Source organism: Onychostruthus taczanowskii, unplaced genomic scaffold, assembly GCF_017590055.1.
Source record: "Onychostruthus taczanowskii isolate IOZ18803 unplaced genomic scaffold, ASM1759005v1 scaffold19, whole genome shotgun sequence".
NCBI classification, from domain to species: domain Eukaryota; kingdom Metazoa; phylum Chordata; class Aves; order Passeriformes; family Passeridae; genus Onychostruthus; species Onychostruthus taczanowskii.
The window spans coordinates 13927490-13948613 of record NW_024499128.1 but is presented as its reverse complement, the minus strand read 5'-3'; the positions used below and the strand labels follow the sequence as shown (position 1 = coordinate 13948613).

General features: G+C 36.2%; 1 protein-coding gene across 3 annotated transcripts in view; it reads right to left on the bottom strand.

Annotated features, from left to right (window-relative positions):
• KCTD5 (potassium channel tetramerization domain containing 5) overlaps window positions 1–21124 on the bottom strand; it is a 31137-nt gene that overhangs the window by 7421 nt on the left and 2592 nt on the right. The window contains exons 2-7 of one of the 3 annotated variants that reach the window (XM_041401909.1): window positions 17051–17159; window positions 15853–15944; window positions 14903–14998; window positions 11672–11788; window positions 5775–5900; window positions 3255–3313 (exon numbers count right to left, since the gene is read on the bottom strand). In XM_041401909.1, the coding sequence (XP_041257843.1) occupies window positions 3269–3313; window positions 5775–5900; window positions 11672–11788; window positions 14903–14998; window positions 15853–15944; window positions 17051–17159 (585 nt within the window). In that variant the 3' untranslated portion in view covers window positions 3255–3268. The remainder of the gene's footprint in view (window positions 1–3254; window positions 3314–5774; window positions 5901–11671; window positions 11789–14902; window positions 14999–15852; window positions 15945–17050; window positions 17160–21124) is intronic. The other 2 variants (XM_041401910.1, XM_041401911.1) reach the window with 2 other exon arrangements.

Genomic DNA, 21124 nt, shown 5'->3' with positions numbered 1-21124 from the left:
ATGGGATTTTTTAAGGGCTGGAGTTCATGAAACACCCATTACCATTTGTGTAGCTCAGGGACACTTCAGAGGCAGTGTGGTGTTAGCTCAAAAAATTAAAAATCCACTTTATCACTTGCTCACTGTACTCCCTCCTACACCTGGATCTAGCTTTGTGCATACAAAGCTCTTTTTCATTTCAAATTCAGCATTATTGTTTTGAAGTTATGAAGCCAGATGTCAGCACAACCACTTTGAAAAATTTCCAAAATACAGAAGGACGTTTTCCACTGGTCATTATCATGCTTAAGGTACATTTTAGAAGCAAACACCTCTTATTTCATGAAGGTAATTCATGAATGTTACACATGACTATGTGTACTAAGCAAAAAGCATTCATATGAAACTGCAGGAAAGAGATAAGTGAATTCTGTGGGGAAGAACCAGGCTCTGTAAATTACTCAGCAACTGCTTGTGTAATACATGCCAAAGGGACTAGATAAACTTACAGAAGATAGTGCCACTGATACCAACTCATGGTATTACAATGTCATTGCAGCTTCCATAAAATGTTCTGGATGAAGGCTTGTAGACAAAATTCACAGACTGAGTTTTACTGGAAGGTGGGGAAATATATCAGGAGCAGATATCATAAATACTTCATACTTAAACTCCTTCCCCAAGTATTTGCTGTTGGTCAGAGCAGAGAACAAAGTGCTGGAGTAGACACCCAGAATAAAGGATAGAACAGTCTGATGCAGCAAACAGACTCAGTAAGTAAAATCATATCCAACAGAGACAAAAACAAAGCTGAAACAAATACCTGTGCAACTAGAAAATAATACTGGATCTATTAATTTTGTTAATATTTATGATTTAATATGAAGTATTTAAGTTCGTTCATTCCTGGAAGAGTACTTGCAAGATGAATAGCCTTAGAACTATTTTCTGTAGCATCAGGAACACATGCAGTAAGATAAAGCTGAGCCAGATCTGGACACTGAACTTTGCACACTTTACTGAACCAGTAATCCCAACATAAAGCAGAAAATTCTATTCCATCAGGCAATATTTTAACACACTTTTCTTGATGCTTCTTCTACAACCTTCACCTCTACTGAAAGAGTAATCATAGAATCACAAGAGTGGGTTCGGTTAGAAGGGATCCTAAAGATCATCTCATTCAAACCCCTGTCATGAGCAAGGACACCTTCCACTGTCCCAGGCTGCTCCAAACCCTGTCCAACACGGCCTTGGACACTGCCAGTGATGGAGCAACCACAGCTTCTCTGGACAACCTGTGCCAGGTGTCTCACCACTTTAATGGTAAAGAATATGCTCATCATTATATCCAATCTAGAGCTAGCCTCTTTCAGCTTAAAAACCTCACCCCTTGTCCTGTCACCATGAGCCCTGGTAAAAAAGTATTTTTTCATCTTTCTCATAAGCTTTTTAAGCATTGGAAATGCAGTAACATCGGCCGTGGGGCTCTCTTCTCCAGGCCTAACAATCCCAACTGTCTCAGCCTGTCTTCACAGGAGAGGTGTTCTAGCCTGCAGGCCATTTTCGTGTCTCTCCTCTGGACCCACTCTCACAGGTCTTGCACTGGGAATCCCAGAGCTGGATGCAGCATTCCACATGGGATTTCATGAGAATACAGTTGAGGGGGAGACTCACTTCCCTCAACCTGCTGGCCATGCATCTTTTGTTGCAGTCCTGGATAACTGGCTTTCTAGTCTTCAAGTACTGCTGGCTCAAATTCAGGTTTTCACCCACCAGTATCCCCAAGTCTTCTGCAATGCTGCTGTAAATCCATAAATCACTCAGTCTGTACTGATGCTGGGGATTGTATCAACTGTAGTACAGATCTGCTGTATAGAGGATTTTCCTTATTTTCATATTTCTGTTTTATTTTCCCTATAGGTACACCAGATCCAAAGCTGGCTTAAAAATTCTAAACACTGCTGAATGAACTCTCATATTCTAGGGGCCTGACTGTGATTGTTTCTTAGGCAAGCAGAATATGAAAACTATTTCTTCCCACCCAAAATAAAGCTGCTACTGCTAGAAATGTGTTTTAAGGACTGTTTGCCTCCCAGGCACCTGAAGAATATTACATTAAATTCCAGCAAAGTGCCAGTTTACTTTGTTTCAATAAAGCTTCAGATTTGATTGATTCCTTTCAGCCATTCCTGAAGACCTGGCAAAAGGCTTTACACTACCCTAGCGGTAGCTTCTGTTAGCATCATTTCAGAAAATAATGTAGTTCTTTTTCAGCCATGTGCAGTGACTTCATAGAATCAAAGCATATCCTGAGCTGGAAGGGACCCACAAGAATCATTAAGTGATGATCCTGGCCTAGCAAATGGCAACCTCAAAAACCACACCATGTGCCTGAGAGCATGGTCCAAACTTCAGACATAAGTGCTAAGGTTGCTTTACAGCTAAGAAGTTCAGATGTATAGGTGAGAAGCTGAAGTTTAATCTCATGCAATGGTAAATATCTTCAATTTATACATGCTCAAGTGACCATCCACACCATACCACTGAACATTGAATGGTATGTTATCTTCTAGAAACCAGAGAGTGAAACAAGTATGAGTAGTACTTAAAGACACATTAGGAAAAGTGCCTAAGTTGTTTATTCAGATGCAGCTTTTTTTGTGCTCTTCCACTTGTGACTTTTAATGTAACTTGATCTTCAATCAGATGTCAAACTACAGCAGAAAGAATCCCTCCCCATAGTTGTTTCCTGTGATAAATACACATTATTTACTTATATTTGCCACATCTTTACTGAAAAAATCCTTAGTTTCAAAATTATCAGTTAAGACCACCTTTGGACTAAGCTGCACTTCAATCAAGTTTGTTAAATTATTGCCAAATCAGACATTTCCTGAAAATGTATACAGTAAGTTTGTAACACATGCCTCTACATGCTAAAACCTATCTGGCAGAAAAGATGGTGCACATAAAATAAAAAAGAAATTAATGAATTAAAAGCAATTCTGGCCTCAGAATCTACATTAAGAACTTTCTTTCTCAGCAAAGCTTTAAAGTTACTACTCACAATACAGTTTATAAAAGCAACACTAATTATTCTGTCAAAGAAGCAATATCCAGAACACAAATTCTACCTTTGCCAACCATGCAACAACTATAATCACAAACACACACACACCACCAGGACTAGCTGAAGGACAGCACTAGTGGGGGTGGGAATTGGATGGGGCAGAAAAGAATCTGGTTAAAATCCTAGGGCAGCTAGTGCTCACCATGACATTTACACTTAATCTGAGTCATTCATATCGTAATCCGTTTCTTCATCCTCACTCTGAGTGTCATGCAGCATGCAGCACGTATAGAAGAAGGAAGGGAAAAGAAGAGATTGCAAGTGAGTCAGAGCTGCAACAAAGCACATTCCACTTACACCTGAAGCATGTGGCAATGACATTTATTTACTTTTACCTGGGACCTCCACTCTTTGTATAAAAAAGTAGGACAGCTGACCATTTCAAGAAGGAATGTAACAGATTTCATGACAATTTCCTCTTCCAAATATCCTGAAGTCAGCAGATAGAGGTCAACGGTCAGGTCCATAAAGTGGTTTGAAAGAGAATACTGCTTGTGGGAATACAGGTTATGTTTTGGTTGTGCCATGGCTACCAGTAAAAGCCAGCGGAACCATTTAAGATGGATTTCTTTTGTTTAGGTGAATTAGAAGGTTACACAGAAGTTGTCTACTAACTTATTATGTTATTAACTAAAAAAAGAAAATACAAGAAAAAAGTTCCTAAGAAGGAATGAAGGTGAAGCATGATTAGATAGCTATCAGAAGATACCTTTTCCCATTCTGAAAATCCAGGACTATTAACTAAAACTGAAGTACTTGTCAATGAAAAATACATAGTGGCAGGTATATGGGGATTTTTTCTCTAACTCAATCTGCTGTGAAACTAATAGGAGGAGTTTCTTATAAGTCAGTCCCAGTACATGAACATATTATTCTGTACATAAAAGTGGATGCCAGAATTTCAATCATATGAACTTCATGAAGACCAGCTCAGACGCTAGCAAGGCTAGAGGATAATGCTTGCTAAGAGGGAACTATGGAGACAACATCTCCCAAAGTCAAGACTCCTGAACACAGCTGTCAGAAACCTCTCAAGAAAAAAAATTAAATTATTTTTCCTTTTTTTCCCAGTTACAACATATACCTATATACAAAAATATGATATTTTAGAAACTTAATATATATTAGAATTATTCTTCAAGTATTGCCTATTAATTGCTAGGAACAGCTTAACTCTTCCAGGACAAAAGGAGGGACCTTCCAATCAAAATCAACAGTAATTCCTATTCATCACAGTGGTCAAGTGATGCTCTGCTCTCTTCTCTGAAACAATGACCAATCAGCACACTAATGAAGACAGCCTCTCTTAGCGCTACTCCATTTACACAGTGGTAATGCAGCCTCAACTAGCTTTTGGTTTTCATCTTTAACACTTATTTTTGACCCATATTTTCTATTACATTAAGCATGCATGCAATGTAACTCTAGCAACTTCTAAAATTACCTGAAGATTTTTATGAGGCTCTAGAATTCCACATTTTATTTCAGGTAGATATCTCAGCCCTAGATTGTTACCACACACCTCTAACATGTCAACTTTCAAAGTCTTCTTCAAGCATCCTGGCAAAGCAGATCTTAACTAGGGTTTTGAAAGTGTAAGACAGGCTTACCCAGTCTCACTGTTTATCCCCAACTACATTAATCCTTTACAACTCTTTGGAAGTTTTATCTCAACAGGGATGAACATAAATTACTCATTTCACTAGGAATCCAACATACAGCTTAAGAGTATTTCTATAGTTCAAATTATAAAAATTATTCCATATGTGTAGCTGCATAAGCATGCTAAAAAGCATAGAAAGTAATGAAGTTTTATCTATTTGAGGCCTCAGTACCAAGACTCAGACCCATTGTTAGCATTATTTCAAAATCAATTTCTTTGAATGTGATTTTTGAAAAAGCAAGCTTTGATGATTTAGCAATTATTTTCAATCTACGTAAGAGAAATCAAAAGCTTTTAAGACAACTACAGGTGCATGCAGTCTGTCTGTAGTCATCTCCTGATACAAAGCAGCAACAGAATGATAAAAGCTGTTCACTATTCACGACACTGAACACACATTACAGAACCGTTCTGCCTTACGGTTTGTCAGCTCCGGTTTTACGTTTTCCTTTGTACAAATTCTGAAATACAACTGAGTGAAATACTAAGACTCTGTGCCCATTACAATCTTTTCGTAAAGTTGGTTACAAAAGGTAAACTTGGTAGAACCCTTAACAAGTACCCTCATTTTATAACATATTGCACACGACTGTTTTACAGAGATAATATCTTTCGAGTTCCATTCTCAACAGTAAGATTTCTTCAGCAGAAGTCAAGCAAGAAAAAGTTTTTAACTGAACCAGTGTCATTCAAACGTACCATAAACAAAACCTAGCTTCTCAGCTGTAAAGAGCAAGTATCTGCCAATACCTGAAAAAAAAATAGGTACTGAAAAAGTACAGAGTATTGTATTTAAATAATTCAGGCATGCATAACAAATGCATGCTGACTGTACCATTTACAGTCCCTCATACAATGGACAGGGAATCATTATTAGTCCTGAACAAGGGGGAAAAAAGGACAATGAAATAATAGTCTAGAACAGAGGTAGATCTATCACGACTTGTGAAGCCCACGCAATTCAACACCATTTCTTTAGTCCAATGTCTAGTAACTCACCTTTGCTTTTTCACTGGGTTCACTGGTTGTGCCGTAAGGAGTGTTATGCAATTCCTTTGAGACAACACACAGAAATTCAGCCTGATCTTCATTGCCATAGTTATAGGAAGAACCAATACTGACCAGCTGAAAGATGAAATTTTAAAAAAAAGTCAACTGTATCTCCACATAAAAGAAATTCCATAAAGTCTCATAATTAGTACAAACATTCCTCACTCTTCAGACTGTAGGCTGTGCCTGAAGCATGATTCTCCACTTCAATGCAAATATGCTTTGATGCTGACAAATACATTGACAATACACACTCTGATGATAAGATACACACAGGTTTTTTTAAAACAGTTAGAGAATTAATGATTCACTGTGAAAGAAAAGACTGTGGAGGCAAGCCAGTGAAGAAATAGCCTGTTCCCTGTTTCTGTTATTTACTAGAAACCTTCCTATCCTCTAAAGTTAATTTTTAAAGTCTATATGTGGTATCTTACCGTGGCATGATTTAACACGTAAATGGCTGCATGCAGGAACCTCTTTAGCTTGAAGGGATACCCATCACTACTTATAGAATAATGGTATTTCTATTAAAACATATTTTGAATGAACAAACACAATATTTGCATCTGACTGGAAAACAAGACACGGTATGGCAGGACATCAAGATTAACATCTGAAATTCACACATACTGCTATACAAGGAAGCTAATTAAGGAAGTGCTACAAGCAGAAGCCATGTATAATGAAATGTGACATATTTACAAGTTTCTACAGTCTCTACATTGAATGACAGATGACAATTTACTGAGAAAGAAGAATATACTCAACATTATTACTTCTTATGCAGTATGTTTATTAAATGGCAGAAATTGTCTTACCTTACACACAATACACTTACCTAATATGCTAGAAGCTTTACATGCTTGCCTGCCTTTCCAAGTCAGATTCAATTCAGATGTAGCTGGTTCATTTATTTTAAAGTTTTATTTCAAAAGCACAAGATAATGTGTGATCTACAAGATAATGTCAGATCTACTGACACAGATCAAAGTCCTAAAAATAAAATTGTTGCACAGATACACTGTGTCAATTTGTCATTACCCAAACTATATTTAATCTATCTACCAAATCACCACATATATACAATAAGACTGCCCTATCCTGCAATCTCTAGTATACCACTTAAGTGCTCTAGAAACAGCCACATAGGAAAGGCCTAACTTATTTTTCTAGGGTAATGGCACTTAAAACACTGTAGTTATCTCTGTAAAGACAAATAGTGTACTACCGTTAGTCAAGCAGAACACCAAAGAGAGTAAAAGATTTGTTAAAGCATGAAAGATGAAGTCAAGATGAAATCCTGATCCAGAGTTTGCACTTAAGGGATAAAATTATTCCTCAATAAAAACTGAAGTTAGACCAAGGTTAAAAGCAGCTTCCATATAGCACTGTCAGAAGAAAACAAAGCTTCATTGTACTTTCTAAGGAGAGGAGAGAGATGTTCAGATGTTCCTGCACTGCAGCAAGACAGCCAAGCAAGCAGTTCCAGAGATGGACAGAGCCAATATCTACCAAGAGCAGCAGGCAGTGTGTCTAAATAATGAATCAACTTGACATCAGGCCTAGGCACTGTCAAAAATTTTTGGAGCCTGATGATATTACAGCATGAGGCTCAGCCTTCCATAAGCAGTACTGCCCACCAAAATTCATCACTTTCAAATTATGTACTTTAACTACACTGAATGTGATCACCAGAAACTTTCCCTGCCTCCTCCTCTTCTAACATCACTCTAGTTCTGCAAAATATATACATAAACAGTAATGAACACAAGCTGATCAAAAATTATTGTTAAAGACATTTTTTCAACCAAAACTGTGCAATGAAGTTACAAACACCCAGGCTTTCTAGAAGCACTGATGCATATAAAGACATCTTTACTTTGAGATGTTAAATCAGCTAATCTTTCACAATGAATACTCTGCAGTCTGCACCATAACGTATTTTTGCAATATAGAATCATGAACCCACAGAGTAACTAGTTTCTTAGTTGCACAAGATGGACTAAGAAAGTCTACTGAAAAGCTGGAAAATCAACTCAAATTTACTTTGTATATTAAGATGATTTGTTGTCTTCCCTATCAACAAACAATATGCACAGATTTTCAGAAAATAATAGCAATTAAGTTGCTTTAAACCCTACAAAGTGGTATAAAGTTTACACTATACATTATATAGCAATTATAAACCATTTCATACAAATACAGTAACTGCTTCAATTATTAAGGTAAAGGTAGGACATTAAACAACATTTTTAACCCACTCAAAGGCTAGAAAACCTCCAGAAAGTTTGCATACATATTTCAATCAAGCCACTCAAAATTCACCTTCTCTGAAGTTTGAAGAATTCAAGCATACAACTTAATTAATATACAGTTGACTGTTCTTCTTGGAAAATGGCAACAACTCATTATCAGGTAAACTACATTAACTATCAGAAGGAAAAATACTTCTTTACTTATTGACACTCTAAAGAAACAAATGACCACTCAAAGTAGACACCATACAAGACCCAAACATCAGCCAAATCATCAAACCTGTTTCAACCAGGCTGACAGGTCTTCAGTTGATAGCTACTAACAAATGCTTCATAATCCAACCACATAAAGAAACCCATAGCACATAAGTCTTTTTAGGAGACATGTCAGATTTAATGCTTTTAGCCAGTTGCATAGGACTATCAATTTAGCTGACTGCAAAACATCTAATGACTTTTCGCCACTACTGAACAGTTGATAAAGTCATTTTTGCAGAATGAGACCCAAGTTCCTCAAAACTCCAACTCACAATACTCTCATAAGCAGTTTGATATGTGTGCAGCTAAAAATGTAGCATTTGCATAGAAGCAACTGCATGCTAGAAATGTCATTGTAGCATTCTGAAATGGTCAACAAGGCTGATGGCAGAAAAAGAAACAATGGAAAATGATCGCAGATTAGAACTGAACTGTTCTGTCAGGAACTGAGATCAGAAAAATGTTTTAGCACTCCTATTCCAAAAGTCACTTCACTGTTCCCAGTATTGGTGACAACACTTTAAAAAGGATGCTGATAAACTGGAAGACTACGCCTGTCATGTCCATCTGCCCTCACAATACCACCCCCAACCCACACCCCAAAAGAAGCCACAACACATCAGAGTAATCTGAGGTATGAAAAACAGGTCAAAGGATTTCATGTTATTCAGACTACTGTTTCTCAGACTTTCTGAAAGGACAGACTTTTTTTGTTTTAAAGCCACATTTGCTTCATATAGCTTCTATTATCAAGAACTTAAGGAAGGATAAAATAACATGTTGAAACGGTAAATTCCATAGATTTGTATGCTTTTATATATACACACATATGTATGTATATGCACACATATCTATTTTTCTGCATTGGTTTATTCCTTCCATGACTTGTTTCATTACACTCCTTACTAAAGCAGTGTTATCCTATTTAAGCATCCCTGTGAGCCCCAACAGTGTCAGAACCGAGCACAGGAAAATGCCAATCCTAATTATCACAGAAAATTCATTAGATAAGGATCCATTACTGCTTGTATAAAATAAGGGTTGATGGTACTAGTAGGCTGTCAGCTACAGCTAAAAAAAGGCAGGAATGGAAAGCAGCATTACTTTTATTTTTATTAAATCAAAAGAAATATAGTTATTGCTTCATGTGCCAAGAGATCACAATTTTTCTGAAAAGAAATCATAAGAAGGAATTTCCTGTCTCATAATAAAGAAACCTTATTTTTGAAGTGAACTAATCTCATGCCTAATTGAACTGAGACACATCTCTAAACCAGACACATTTCAGTAACGTGCCTATACAGATTTGCTGTATTGGTTTAATAATATTGATTCAAAATCTATATAATATATTTACCAGACAAATCAGCAATAGTATTGCTATCTCAGATAACCACTCCAGCTTGCACAAACAGCAGCCCGGTCTTCTTCTTCTTCCTCTTCCTTCTTCCTGTGCTTACCACTGGAGTTACTCATATTAACTAACTTTCCTACTTCACCACCAGCAATTTCCTTCTCTGTTTTGTGGTGGTCTGATTCTCAAAACCAAGTAGATTCTGTAACAATTTTTCTCAAATTATATTTTAAATATTCTTGTACTTTGAATATTACTGCTCCTATTTCAGATGTGGTGAACTCCTTGTACACTAAAAAGCTTGAAAAACCGGTCCTTTCAAAATGTTTAATTATACTATCAGCTAACAGAATCAAAGAAAATCCTCCACTCAATTTTTTTTACAGAATCAAGCAGTATGAATCTAAGAATCAACTCTATGCCTTTTAAACATATAATGCATTTGTTCTGCCTTCCCAAAGGATTTGCAAAAGGTCATGAAGATACACACATATCAGCTCTTAAAACTCAGCACTGATGACTGACACCAGGCCTAAAAGAATATTTATTTTAGGTCTCTTAATGCAATAGTCAGACTTCAAAGCTTCATTTTTTTTACTATAATTTTTATTTTATTTTATACCTACATTAATTTCTTCACTGCCCTCCCCACCTTCCATTTCACAATGCTGTCTTTTACTTTGAGCTATCCAGGACATGAACGCATGACTAACATCATTCTGCCTGTACTCTACACATCACTAACAAGCCACAATTCTTTCTCTGTTGTCGGAAGTATGAAACACCCGCACTTCACATTCCAAATGTTACCTGTACAACTGCAAGAAACAGACAGTGCTTGCATTCAAAGCAGATTCTGCTATAAGGCTGGGTAACAGTCCGTGTTTCAAATCTAGAACTGCATGATTATGTGTCCGTATAAAGTCACGAGCAAAGGTTTGTTTTTATTAAGCCATTTCACTATCATGTTATCTTTATAATGTTATACTCATCTTTCAGACTAATAAACATATATGTTGTAAGAAAAAGAACAAGTACTCCAGGCATTTTGTTGGTGAAAAAAATTACAGAGTACCAGGTACCCAAATCAATTCACATACAACACTTTGAAATGTAGCACAGATATTTAAAGAAACAGAAACTGCCTCCAATGCTACTGAGAGCAAAAAATCCTTCCCAAACTCACAAATATTTGGAAGTAACACAGCAATCAAAAAAGCAGAACAAGAGGAAAAGGAAGGATGAAAAAAACAGAGAATGAATGAAGCTAGGATTCTCCATTTGGATTTCAAGAAAATTTCAACATCAAAAAAAGATGGAAAAAACCCCAAAACAACAAAACAATAAGGCTAAGGAAATACCCAGCATGTTTTTCCAACTTGACACAAGATTTAAAACTGTCTATTTTGTTCTCCCCTCACTCCTCCATATTTTACTTATAAAAAATTCCTGTTACTCATTATTCAAATTTGAACACATCTCATCCACCTAAAAAAGAGTTAAGTTCTGAGTTACGAGAAATAAAGGGCTCAAACCCAGGAGTTAACTTTGGTGGATGAAATAATAATTTTCCTAGTTTACCAGAAATGGCCCCTTCTGGACCCACTGAACTCAAAGGTGTATTTTTAGGGCTCCTTATGTTTGATTTGTATCTTTTAGTTAACGAGTATGGATCAAAGGCTGTTAATTTTGGAGGAAAATTTAAGGAAAAGAAGTTATTGCAGAGGTACGAGCTCTTCCTAAGAAAAACCTTGAACTAAATAACCGAGGGATTTCTGTTCGGTTGTTTTTCTATTTTTACAATGTGGACATTCATAATGTGTAATGAAATATCGTGAATATAAATAAAAGCCAGTCACAAATACACACAAATTACTATGTGCTGTACATCCAGAAAAAAAGTGGAATGATCTGAAAGCAGCAGAAACGCAAGGAGGCCAAGCATATCACCGTGAGGCAAAAAGAATGGTGTGACACACCTCACTGCAGCATTTCTGGAAGCATCTCTCTTCCCCTTTCACTTCCCGTGACACTATCAGCAGAAACTCTGACTGCTGAGCCCGGCCACAGCTGTACTGGGAACCTATACTGACAAGCTGAAATAACCAATCAAAGCAAAACACAAAAAGAAACCTTTGTAAAGCTGAAGTATATACCATTATCCAAATTGTACAAGTAACAGATGAGCTCAAACGTTCGGGTAACACTTACTTGCCACTAGAACAGGTTTCTATCAAGCTACAACTTTCACTTCAACCTAAAATTTACTGAGGCAGTTGCAAAGCCCTTTTAAATTTAAATGGAAATTAAGAGTTACTGATAAGAAGACAGAAAACTCCTCGTATAACTGTGGAGTAGCCAACTACTCTGCAAAACAAACAAAGTTTGGTGCGTTATAAAAGTAACCATTATTTTCCTGTCATACTTCTCCTGTCAAGGGGAGAAGGCAGCATGGATATAAGACTGGAAGGTGTTATGTAAACCAATATATAAAGCCTGGATATTAAAGAGCTTAATCTTGTTCCAACTACTGATAAAATACAGCTAAGGAAACATAATTAGTCAACAAGAGGAAAAAACGTTGAGTGGTCTAGATAAGTTTTAGAAGGAATAAGTTACAGAAGATCCAAGAAAATAACTGGAATGTAAAAATTTGTCTCGTTCCCACAAAAATCACTATCAAGAACACTGGCCAAACATCTAATAATTTAAAGTTCAACCTCAGCTAAATATCTCAACCTCTTATTACAAAACATATTTTACCTTAATAACACATGGCAATTCCTAGCCCATTTAAATTAAAGCATAGCTTGTCAGGGCACTTTAGAGAGATTAGGACTTTAATTTATATGGGAAGAGTTAGAAACAATTGCCTATTCTGAGTAAACTGGAAATTATGACAGATGAGAAAGCCCATGAACAGGAACTTTATCCTACTTTGTGTGTGAATAATTTTGAAGACAGCAGTTAAACACCATCCTCCTCATACAGTGAACATACTTATGACTGCATTATGGCACCAGACTCAGATTCCATTAATCATTAAAATTTACATGATCAACACCACTGCTGTCTAAAGCATTTTTATTTAGCCAATTTGTATAGCCCAGTTTTTTATTCTGTTGTATTGCCAAAATACTGGGGTTTTTTTTCTGATTGCCTGAAGAGGCAACAATTGAAGATAAAAATCCTCTACAAAATAACTCAAGAAAGCGGGGCAGCATAATCTTTAGTAATAGATTTTGTACTGGGACTTATATATAATTGTACTGTTCTGGCAGAGCTTTCAAGTGTGTTCTTTGGAAAAGGGCATCAATACATCTGCATTAGTGCACCAACAGTTCAGCACCTTCCACACCTATTTAACAATCATATACAATCATATTTAACGATAAAATTTTGAAATGCTAAGTGTAAAATAGCATTTTTTTCAAAACCAACCACTTGAGCATGTTATATGTGGCGCAGAGCACAAGGACTCTTAATCTGTAAAAATATCACTCCTCTGAAAAAGCTGAAAAGCTGATGAGTCCATTTTTTTTCACATACAGAGCATGGTGGGTACCGCCCTAAACATTGCTACTGAAAGAAAGCATGTTGCTGAGCAGCATGGGCTTAGAAAAAAATTACAGAAATGCTACAGTGTTTGAAGGTATTAACAATAAAACTGTTTATGCACAATATTCTAATCCTGCTTCAAGTGAGTACAAAGGAGGGAATAGGCTAGTGTGAGGTAATGAGATGCTAAGTATTATGAGATCATACAGCTACTGTGTTTATCTTCTTCAAACTATGTGTCTAAAAATATCCAACATGGGAGAGGGAGGAAGTAGGGAGACAGCTGGATGAAACAAGGATGTAATGTCCAAGAGAACCAATGGATTCCTCCAGTTCTAAAAGAGATTATAATAGGCCTTTCAGCAGTTGCACTATCAAAGCAGTATTACTCCCGAATACAATATCCCCAAAGGGTTTAGGATAGGTAAAAGATATGGTGTCATTTAATCTGCTAAGAAGTAAAAGAGCCCTATTTGCAATGAAAGTTAATTTCTCCTGACAAAGAATAATGCTGAAAAACATTTTTCCATGCACTAGCCAAAAAACAGTCGTGCATTAAGTCAGAGTTTTTTTCAGGGACTTAAATAACATTTAGCTTAAATAACATTTGGCATGGCAAACAAACCTAGTAATGCTTGAAGCGGAGTACTGAAGCATAAAAAGCCTGCTCTGTATCTCTGTGCTTAGTCTATTTGCTCATGGCTGTCTCCACCTTACTAGCACCTTACATATTTTGTCAAATATAAACAAAATGTTCTCTTTCACCTTCATGTCATAAACATTTTTTAAATGTTGCTTTGTTGTGTTATTAGAGTGAGACTACACAGGGTAATGGGCTTGTGCTTATTTCCATTTCTCCTACTGTAAGCATTGGACACTGAAAAACGTGCTAGCAGATGAACACTTGTGCTTCAGAGTTAACAGATTCCTTGCTCCAATGCAGTTTAAATACTCCGCTGGATTAGGTATGTGAAGGATAAAGCAGCTGTACAGTTCATTTCTTACTTACATAGATTATCAAAGATAACAGAGAGATCTTGCGATTTTACAGTGTGTTCCTGAATGTACACACAAAGCTATTTTTATGCACTGCAAAGAACAAGAAGATTTACATAGCTCACAGCTATCAAGCTTCACATCTACACAGGTAAAGTCCACCCTCCTTTGTGTATCAGGTTTTTTTATCTGAAGAACCACTCTTTGGGCCTGGCAAACATTTATCTCCCAAGCTCAACTCTTTTACTCAGAGCTCTTCCTATCTAACCTATCATTCACATAAACTTGTATTAGTTAATTCTGGTTGATTCACCCTTCAACTGCTCATATGTAGACACTGAAGAATTACATTTCAGATGCTGCAGATGTTTTTATAGAAAGTTAGCAAAATTTACCTCCTGGAAAGCTGAGGGTTTTTTTGTTGTTGTTGTTTTTTTTTGGTTTTTTTTGTTTGTTTGTTTTGTTGTTGTTGTTTTATGATAAATGCAAACACAAATATCACATTTTAACTTTGCTGTGTATGTTTATCCAAATTCTGAAAATTACTGAATAAAAAAAGATGCATGGAATTTAATTTATATTCCTCTTTCACAAAAGGTACTTCACACTCATTTCTTAGAAGACTATGTTAACTATATCCCATACGGATTTTTTACCTGTTCAAATTTCCAGCCATCAGACATTGTGGAAACCATTTGAGTGAGTTCCTCTTCCTGACACTGCAGCACTCTGTATACATGTTTGACTGGCACCTTCAAGAAGAAATACAAGATGCTCAACAGGGCACGGAATTCACTATGTTTGTGACTTGTCTGAAGTTGCCCTTACTCTCTAGAAATTGTAAGCAACACCACTTTGAACCCATCAAGAGCAACGAATAACTAGGACCATTTCAGCTGAGACCTACAGTAAATGCTATCAGAGCAACCCTGCAATCCAACAACCTAGCTTCAAGAGAAATTTGTCAATAACAATGTAAGTTCGTAATATCTCCATGAATACTCAGTTACCAGGGAAGTTACCAGTTACCTGAGCAGCAGAGTTAACGAGCAAACTTTATGATATTCACTTTCATGGAGAACATGAGCCGCTATGAGAAGAGGCAACCTTCTCAATCACAGAGCAATACAAATAATGAAAGCAAATTTACTACAAAAACATATGACAGGAGCTAAACAGTATCTGTACGTATGCAGCATAAACATACTGTACAAACAGCAGTTATACCGTAGTTAGGCAACCTCATCATATTCAGAAGATTTAAAAGTCAATGACAAAGCTATGTTCTACAAAAAGCTGTTCTCTAACATAACTATTTCCAGAAATAATATTATGACAAATTCTACTATTACTGAACATTTCGGAACAATTAATTAGAATGTTTTCATTTTTGAACGCAATCTGTGAATTTTGTAAGCAGACTGGCAGGAGCCAGCAATTAAGAATATTAATCTTTGTATACTAGCGGTTCCAGATCATCCAGTGATGGAGGCAACCATTCAGTATCTTACTGGGGAAATCAGGAGTTACATAAAAAAACAAATGGAATCCACTCACTACTTGTCATAGAACAAAAAATCAAAAGCACATGAGAAAACAGCCTCACCTGAGAGATTCTGCTGTCTCTTTCTCTTATTTTGTCCTTTACCAGTTTTATTAGAGATGTGATATTGTAGAATTCAGCCTCTTCCAGTACACCTAGTATGAAAACATTTTTTGGGAAGACAGTGTAACTAAAGACTCCAAGCCAAAATCACCAACCAGTTCATAAGATTATCTTCTCAACAGCTGCAGAAAATTATTTATTTTTCCCTATGATAAGGCAGTTCACCAACCTAACAATTCTGGCTTCTTTCAGGTACATGTAATTCAATGTTTGGCTGGTTCTAAAAATTGTCCTAAAAATATCCCAAAGAAAACTGATCCCATTTCACATACAAAATGAGACAAGAAACAAAAAAATGCACACAGATACCGTTCCATAGCAGACTGATAAGACTACCATACCTCAGGCCCTGCCTCAGGCTGGAATGCAAAAGAGAAATTTAAATAATCCTACTGAAAAATCTCTGCAGCTGCTAGCAAGCATAAAATTTTTCTTCCTGTCATTTGCGATCTTAAGAGTCTGAAACAAAAACTTAAAGATATATATACTGCTTCTACTCACATGTTCAAGGCCTACCTGTTCTCCACACACAGGGCACATGGAAATTATATTTCATACGATTTCTCCCTAGTATTGTTAAATTGTATCACTCTTTGATAAATTCCTTCAGTATGCGATCAATACAGTTTTATTACTATATGTTTTAAAGCAGTCATCCTCCATTAGGGTAAAACTGATACAAAGTGGGAACAACCAGGGAGAAGCTGGGGGCAGAATTCAGTCTTTAAAAGCATGTTCCACACATCTGAACATGCCAGAACTTCACTTTTAGTTTGCTTTACATCTTCTAAAGCTTGCTTCCTAGGCAGCACTCTTTTGCTTAAAGAGAACTAAACCCAAATATTTCACAGTTACACAGGAAAGATACAAAATTACACAATAAAAGGCATCTCCCCTTTTGTTTGAATATTTATGTTCCAACTGAAAATGCGGGTTGTGAAATCAGGAATTGTACTCAAAATGCTCAAATAACCCTATATACTATAACTGCATGATACCTATCAGTTTTGCGTGAAACAGATAGAAATGCTACACTGGTTAAGGTTTGCCATCTTGTTCTAAGTTAATTTTGGTGATTCAAAAGAAGTGAAAATAATAAGCAAGTGGCAAGCAAACAAGATATTTAGAGACGTCTTACCTTCCTCAGCTAGGTCCTTGTTAATAACCAGTTTTCCATGTCTGAGATAGTTCAGCACTGGCCCAAAGTAGGTTGGGTCTCTGTCTATTAAATAGGCACCTGTTTCATCCTAGATTAGAAAAACAAACAAACACAAACCAAACAAACAACCCAAAACAAAGCAAGAGAACACCAAAGCCCAAACCAAACAAACCAAAAACCTCACAATGATTTGAACATCCAAGTGGGAACTGCAAGCTAATATTCATCTTGCAGCAAGCAGGTATTCAGATATAGCCAAATCCCTGAAAGCTGCATTTATTGAAGACAATACAAGGAATTAATATAACTGTCATGTTATCAGACTGATCAATCAAATCATCGGATACACAACTTCTCTTATCTGATCAATCCCCCTAACCCCTTATCAATGACTAACAACATTGTTAGCGTGAAAGATCTAAGCAGTAAGTGAGAATGCCAAAAGTTAAGGTTAAAAATAGCACTGAAAACCAGGTAATCTTGTTTGGGAGCCTGAAGAGTCAGAACAATAGCTACATTCTAGCAAGCTTCAAATACCAATTTTTCCTTTTTAATCTTCTTTTTTTTTTTAATTAAAGGCAAACAAACCTATTTTTTTTAACGCCAACACTTTGCTCTAAAAACATTTGCCTTTGTCTTTGCTCAGATGTACAAATACTCACAGGGTACTGATAACTGCTATGTACCAAGCAAGGGTTGTACATGCATCTTCTAAAAAAAAAAAAGTACACTGAAGATTCACTTCCTACCTATCTCATGCAGACAAGTGAAGTAATAGATGGCTAGATGAAAACTTGAAAACTAATGCTCAATTTACCAAACAGACCACAGTGTTTTGTGAATTGCGAAACAGTTCAAGAAATTTATCTGCAGAGCTGATATTCTTGACAAAGAGATAAAGAAGCAAAATTGGTAATTCCTATGTTATTTAGAATCTATGGGTGAACCCCTGCAATCAAGATAGTACTGACATACTCTGTGCTGGCTGGAGATCTAAGGAAGATTCATAGAAAGATTTCTAACTGATCCACTGCTCCTATCTACTATCAAGTGGATTATTGACTGTATTAATCCATTAGTACATAAGGTTTTAGTGCAATGGATATCCTACAGATATATACTAGAGAGATGTGGCAGCACCCCAATTACTTTTTTACTTATTCTTATTTTTAGTATTCTAGTAGTTTACAGGAGATACTCAAAAAATCATCATTACCAATAATGTGGATCATACATTGAAAAATAATAATAAAGAAAGCACAAAAAAGTCCTATAATTTTTGCTGAAATAGATTTTTTTAAAACATTAGAAAATATCAACAGTTAAAGAACTCTGGCTAAATTCTAAGTGTGCAACCCAAATTCTGTCAACAGGATTCACGTAAGCATCTAAATTCTATGCAAAAGTTGCTTACCCAGATTAGAGACATAGAAAACATGCATTAATTAACATGTCTTGAACATTGACCTGACAGCTCAGATATGCTAAACACTAGCACCAGGGAGTCAAGAGCCGAGAGATAAACCGATCAGTAAAGAATATTGTAACCATATGCAAATAACGCACAGGTGAGTGACACAGAAAAATTTACTTCCTCAGCATCTTCCTATAGAAAATGGCTTATCACTCCTCCTTTTGAGTGAGCTGCCTCTATCCTTCAGTGCATGCTAAGCACTTCATGTTGAAATCACTAAGAAAGGCCGATAACACTAGATCTTTAAGGATGTTTATGTAAACATAAATCCAGTACAAGCTGACACAGAAGCGTAGTCATTTGCTCTACCTAGAACTCTAAAAATACAGATTGTAAGTCTTTCAGAATATTATCAGGGCTGTTTTCATCCACATATACATGAAAACACACTGTATTATCACATGTAATTAGCTTTTTGACACTTTTTAATAAAAACTGTTTTATTGTAAGATAAAATAATAAATTGCAAACGTGATCTAATGTGAACTGGACAATTGAAATAGGTAACTAGTTTGCATGCACATAACTAGCTTTAGGCTTGCTAGCTTAAGCTTAAGTATTAGTAGACTTTGATGTCTCATCTATGCAATTTCCTCTGCTAACTAGTAAATTGTTTTTTCTACGAGCTTTGAGAAAGTATGCATCATCACTGACACAACCAGTGTAGGCATTTTGAAGCCATTTCCTAAACTTCAGGTGAATACCACAAATGTCAAACAAACCTATATTCTAATAAGGTTTCAAAGTTCTCTCTCTTTCAGATGTACTTTATAGAAATAGGTGTTACTGTTTACCAGAACAGCAGCAGAAATTCAAGTTTCCTCTCTATTCAGTATAGTCATATCACCCCACACTTAGAGGTGTTTCCTGCAAATGTTGACATTCTTCATAAGAAAATTCAAAACAAATGCATATTGTCTTTGTGCATCCAACCCTAAACTGCTAGTTAATCACAGGACTGTTTGTATCTCTACTCAGTTCTACTTTTGCATTACATTCTTCTCTGAGTGCTTTTTTCTTCATTGTCTGTAAGTTCTAGGCCTTTTTCATGCATATTTACAAGGACACCATTTAGAACACAGCATTGCCTACATACAGTGAAGACTACATTTGTTTATTACCACTCTCCCACAGTAATGTTTTGTTCAAGTTACAAACATCATGGAATTTTAGAGGAAACGTAGTAACTTGCTCTTAAATTTTCAATCACCTGGTTCAGCATACCAATGAAAAGTCAGTGTAGCTCACAATTACATTCCTTTGAAAAATACTGACCAAAGCAATTAAGTGATCATGTATTCCCGTCACAAATGTTTTCACTTTGATCTTTACAGAGGCTGAGGCTCGAAGGAATCATAATGAACACTTACCCTGATCTTAGTTTAAAACACATAAAAAACTCAATTTATTTACAACCTTTAGAAAGTAGCAGTGAAACCTAACCATTCCAATAAATAATTACTGTCATTGGTAATATTATGTGCTTCCTAGCAAGGACACCTATAGTCCAACACTTTGCTAGCTGTATTTCACAACACCTTTGCTAGACTGAACAGACTTCACTATTAGATTTCTTGTCTCCATGTATGCACCTCTGGACTGAAAAGTCACTCCTTAAACTCCTTGCCATAAAAAAGTTTTGTCCTTTAAAACTTTTCACCAAATCATATTTCACCTTGAGACTAGCCACTGCCCTTCTGTAACTTTGAATTGTGGATGCTAGAATCCAATACAGGATTCCAGAAGGACTCAAAAGGTGTACGAAATACATACACCTCTCTAATCCCATTTAATAATCTCCCCAAGAATTGCATTAAAACACTAGCTGAAATGTCATAAATTTATTTCCAATTAATTATCTTCATTGGGATCAGCACTGGATCTGGATACAAGACTGTGTATGGTGATGCAAGTGATGGTATGACTCAAGTCACACCATCAAGCTCTTGGCTCAAGGCTCTAACATGAATATTTTAATTTTACATCATTTTTAAATTTTACATCATTTACATATTCTGAGTTCTTATAAAGGCAGCAATATGCAGAGAAACACAGCAGTACTTGGTACTAAACTTGGATTTATATATAATTGTCATCCCTATCATCTGTGCTTTTTAAATATTGAACTAGTGAATTTTTCACAAACTGCGTGGCCTAAAAACTTTGAGTGTCTGCAAACCAGTGGTACTTATAAAAACTACATCAGTAACACAACCCACCTGACAGGTCAGAAATCTCATGGACAAATGAAATGTATCTGTTCCTTCCTAGAATAATGACTAGAATTTAGATATTTCCTAACGCTGACAGTCAAGGTTGCGCTAGCAGGAAGACTTGGATTTCTCTAAAACACTCAGTGCTTGCGTGCTTCCTTCTTTGACAGATTCCATGCCAACTTCAGAAAGGCATTAAAATACAAGCATGAGTACTACTGCCAAAACCTTATTACAAAAGTTTGACAATCTCCTTCTTAGAGGAAAGTAAAAAGAATGCTAGAACAGTTTGCAAACAAAAAACTGGTATACAGCTAAAATAGGAAGACGCTGAAACAAGGACATAGATGTAAATTATTAACAGTA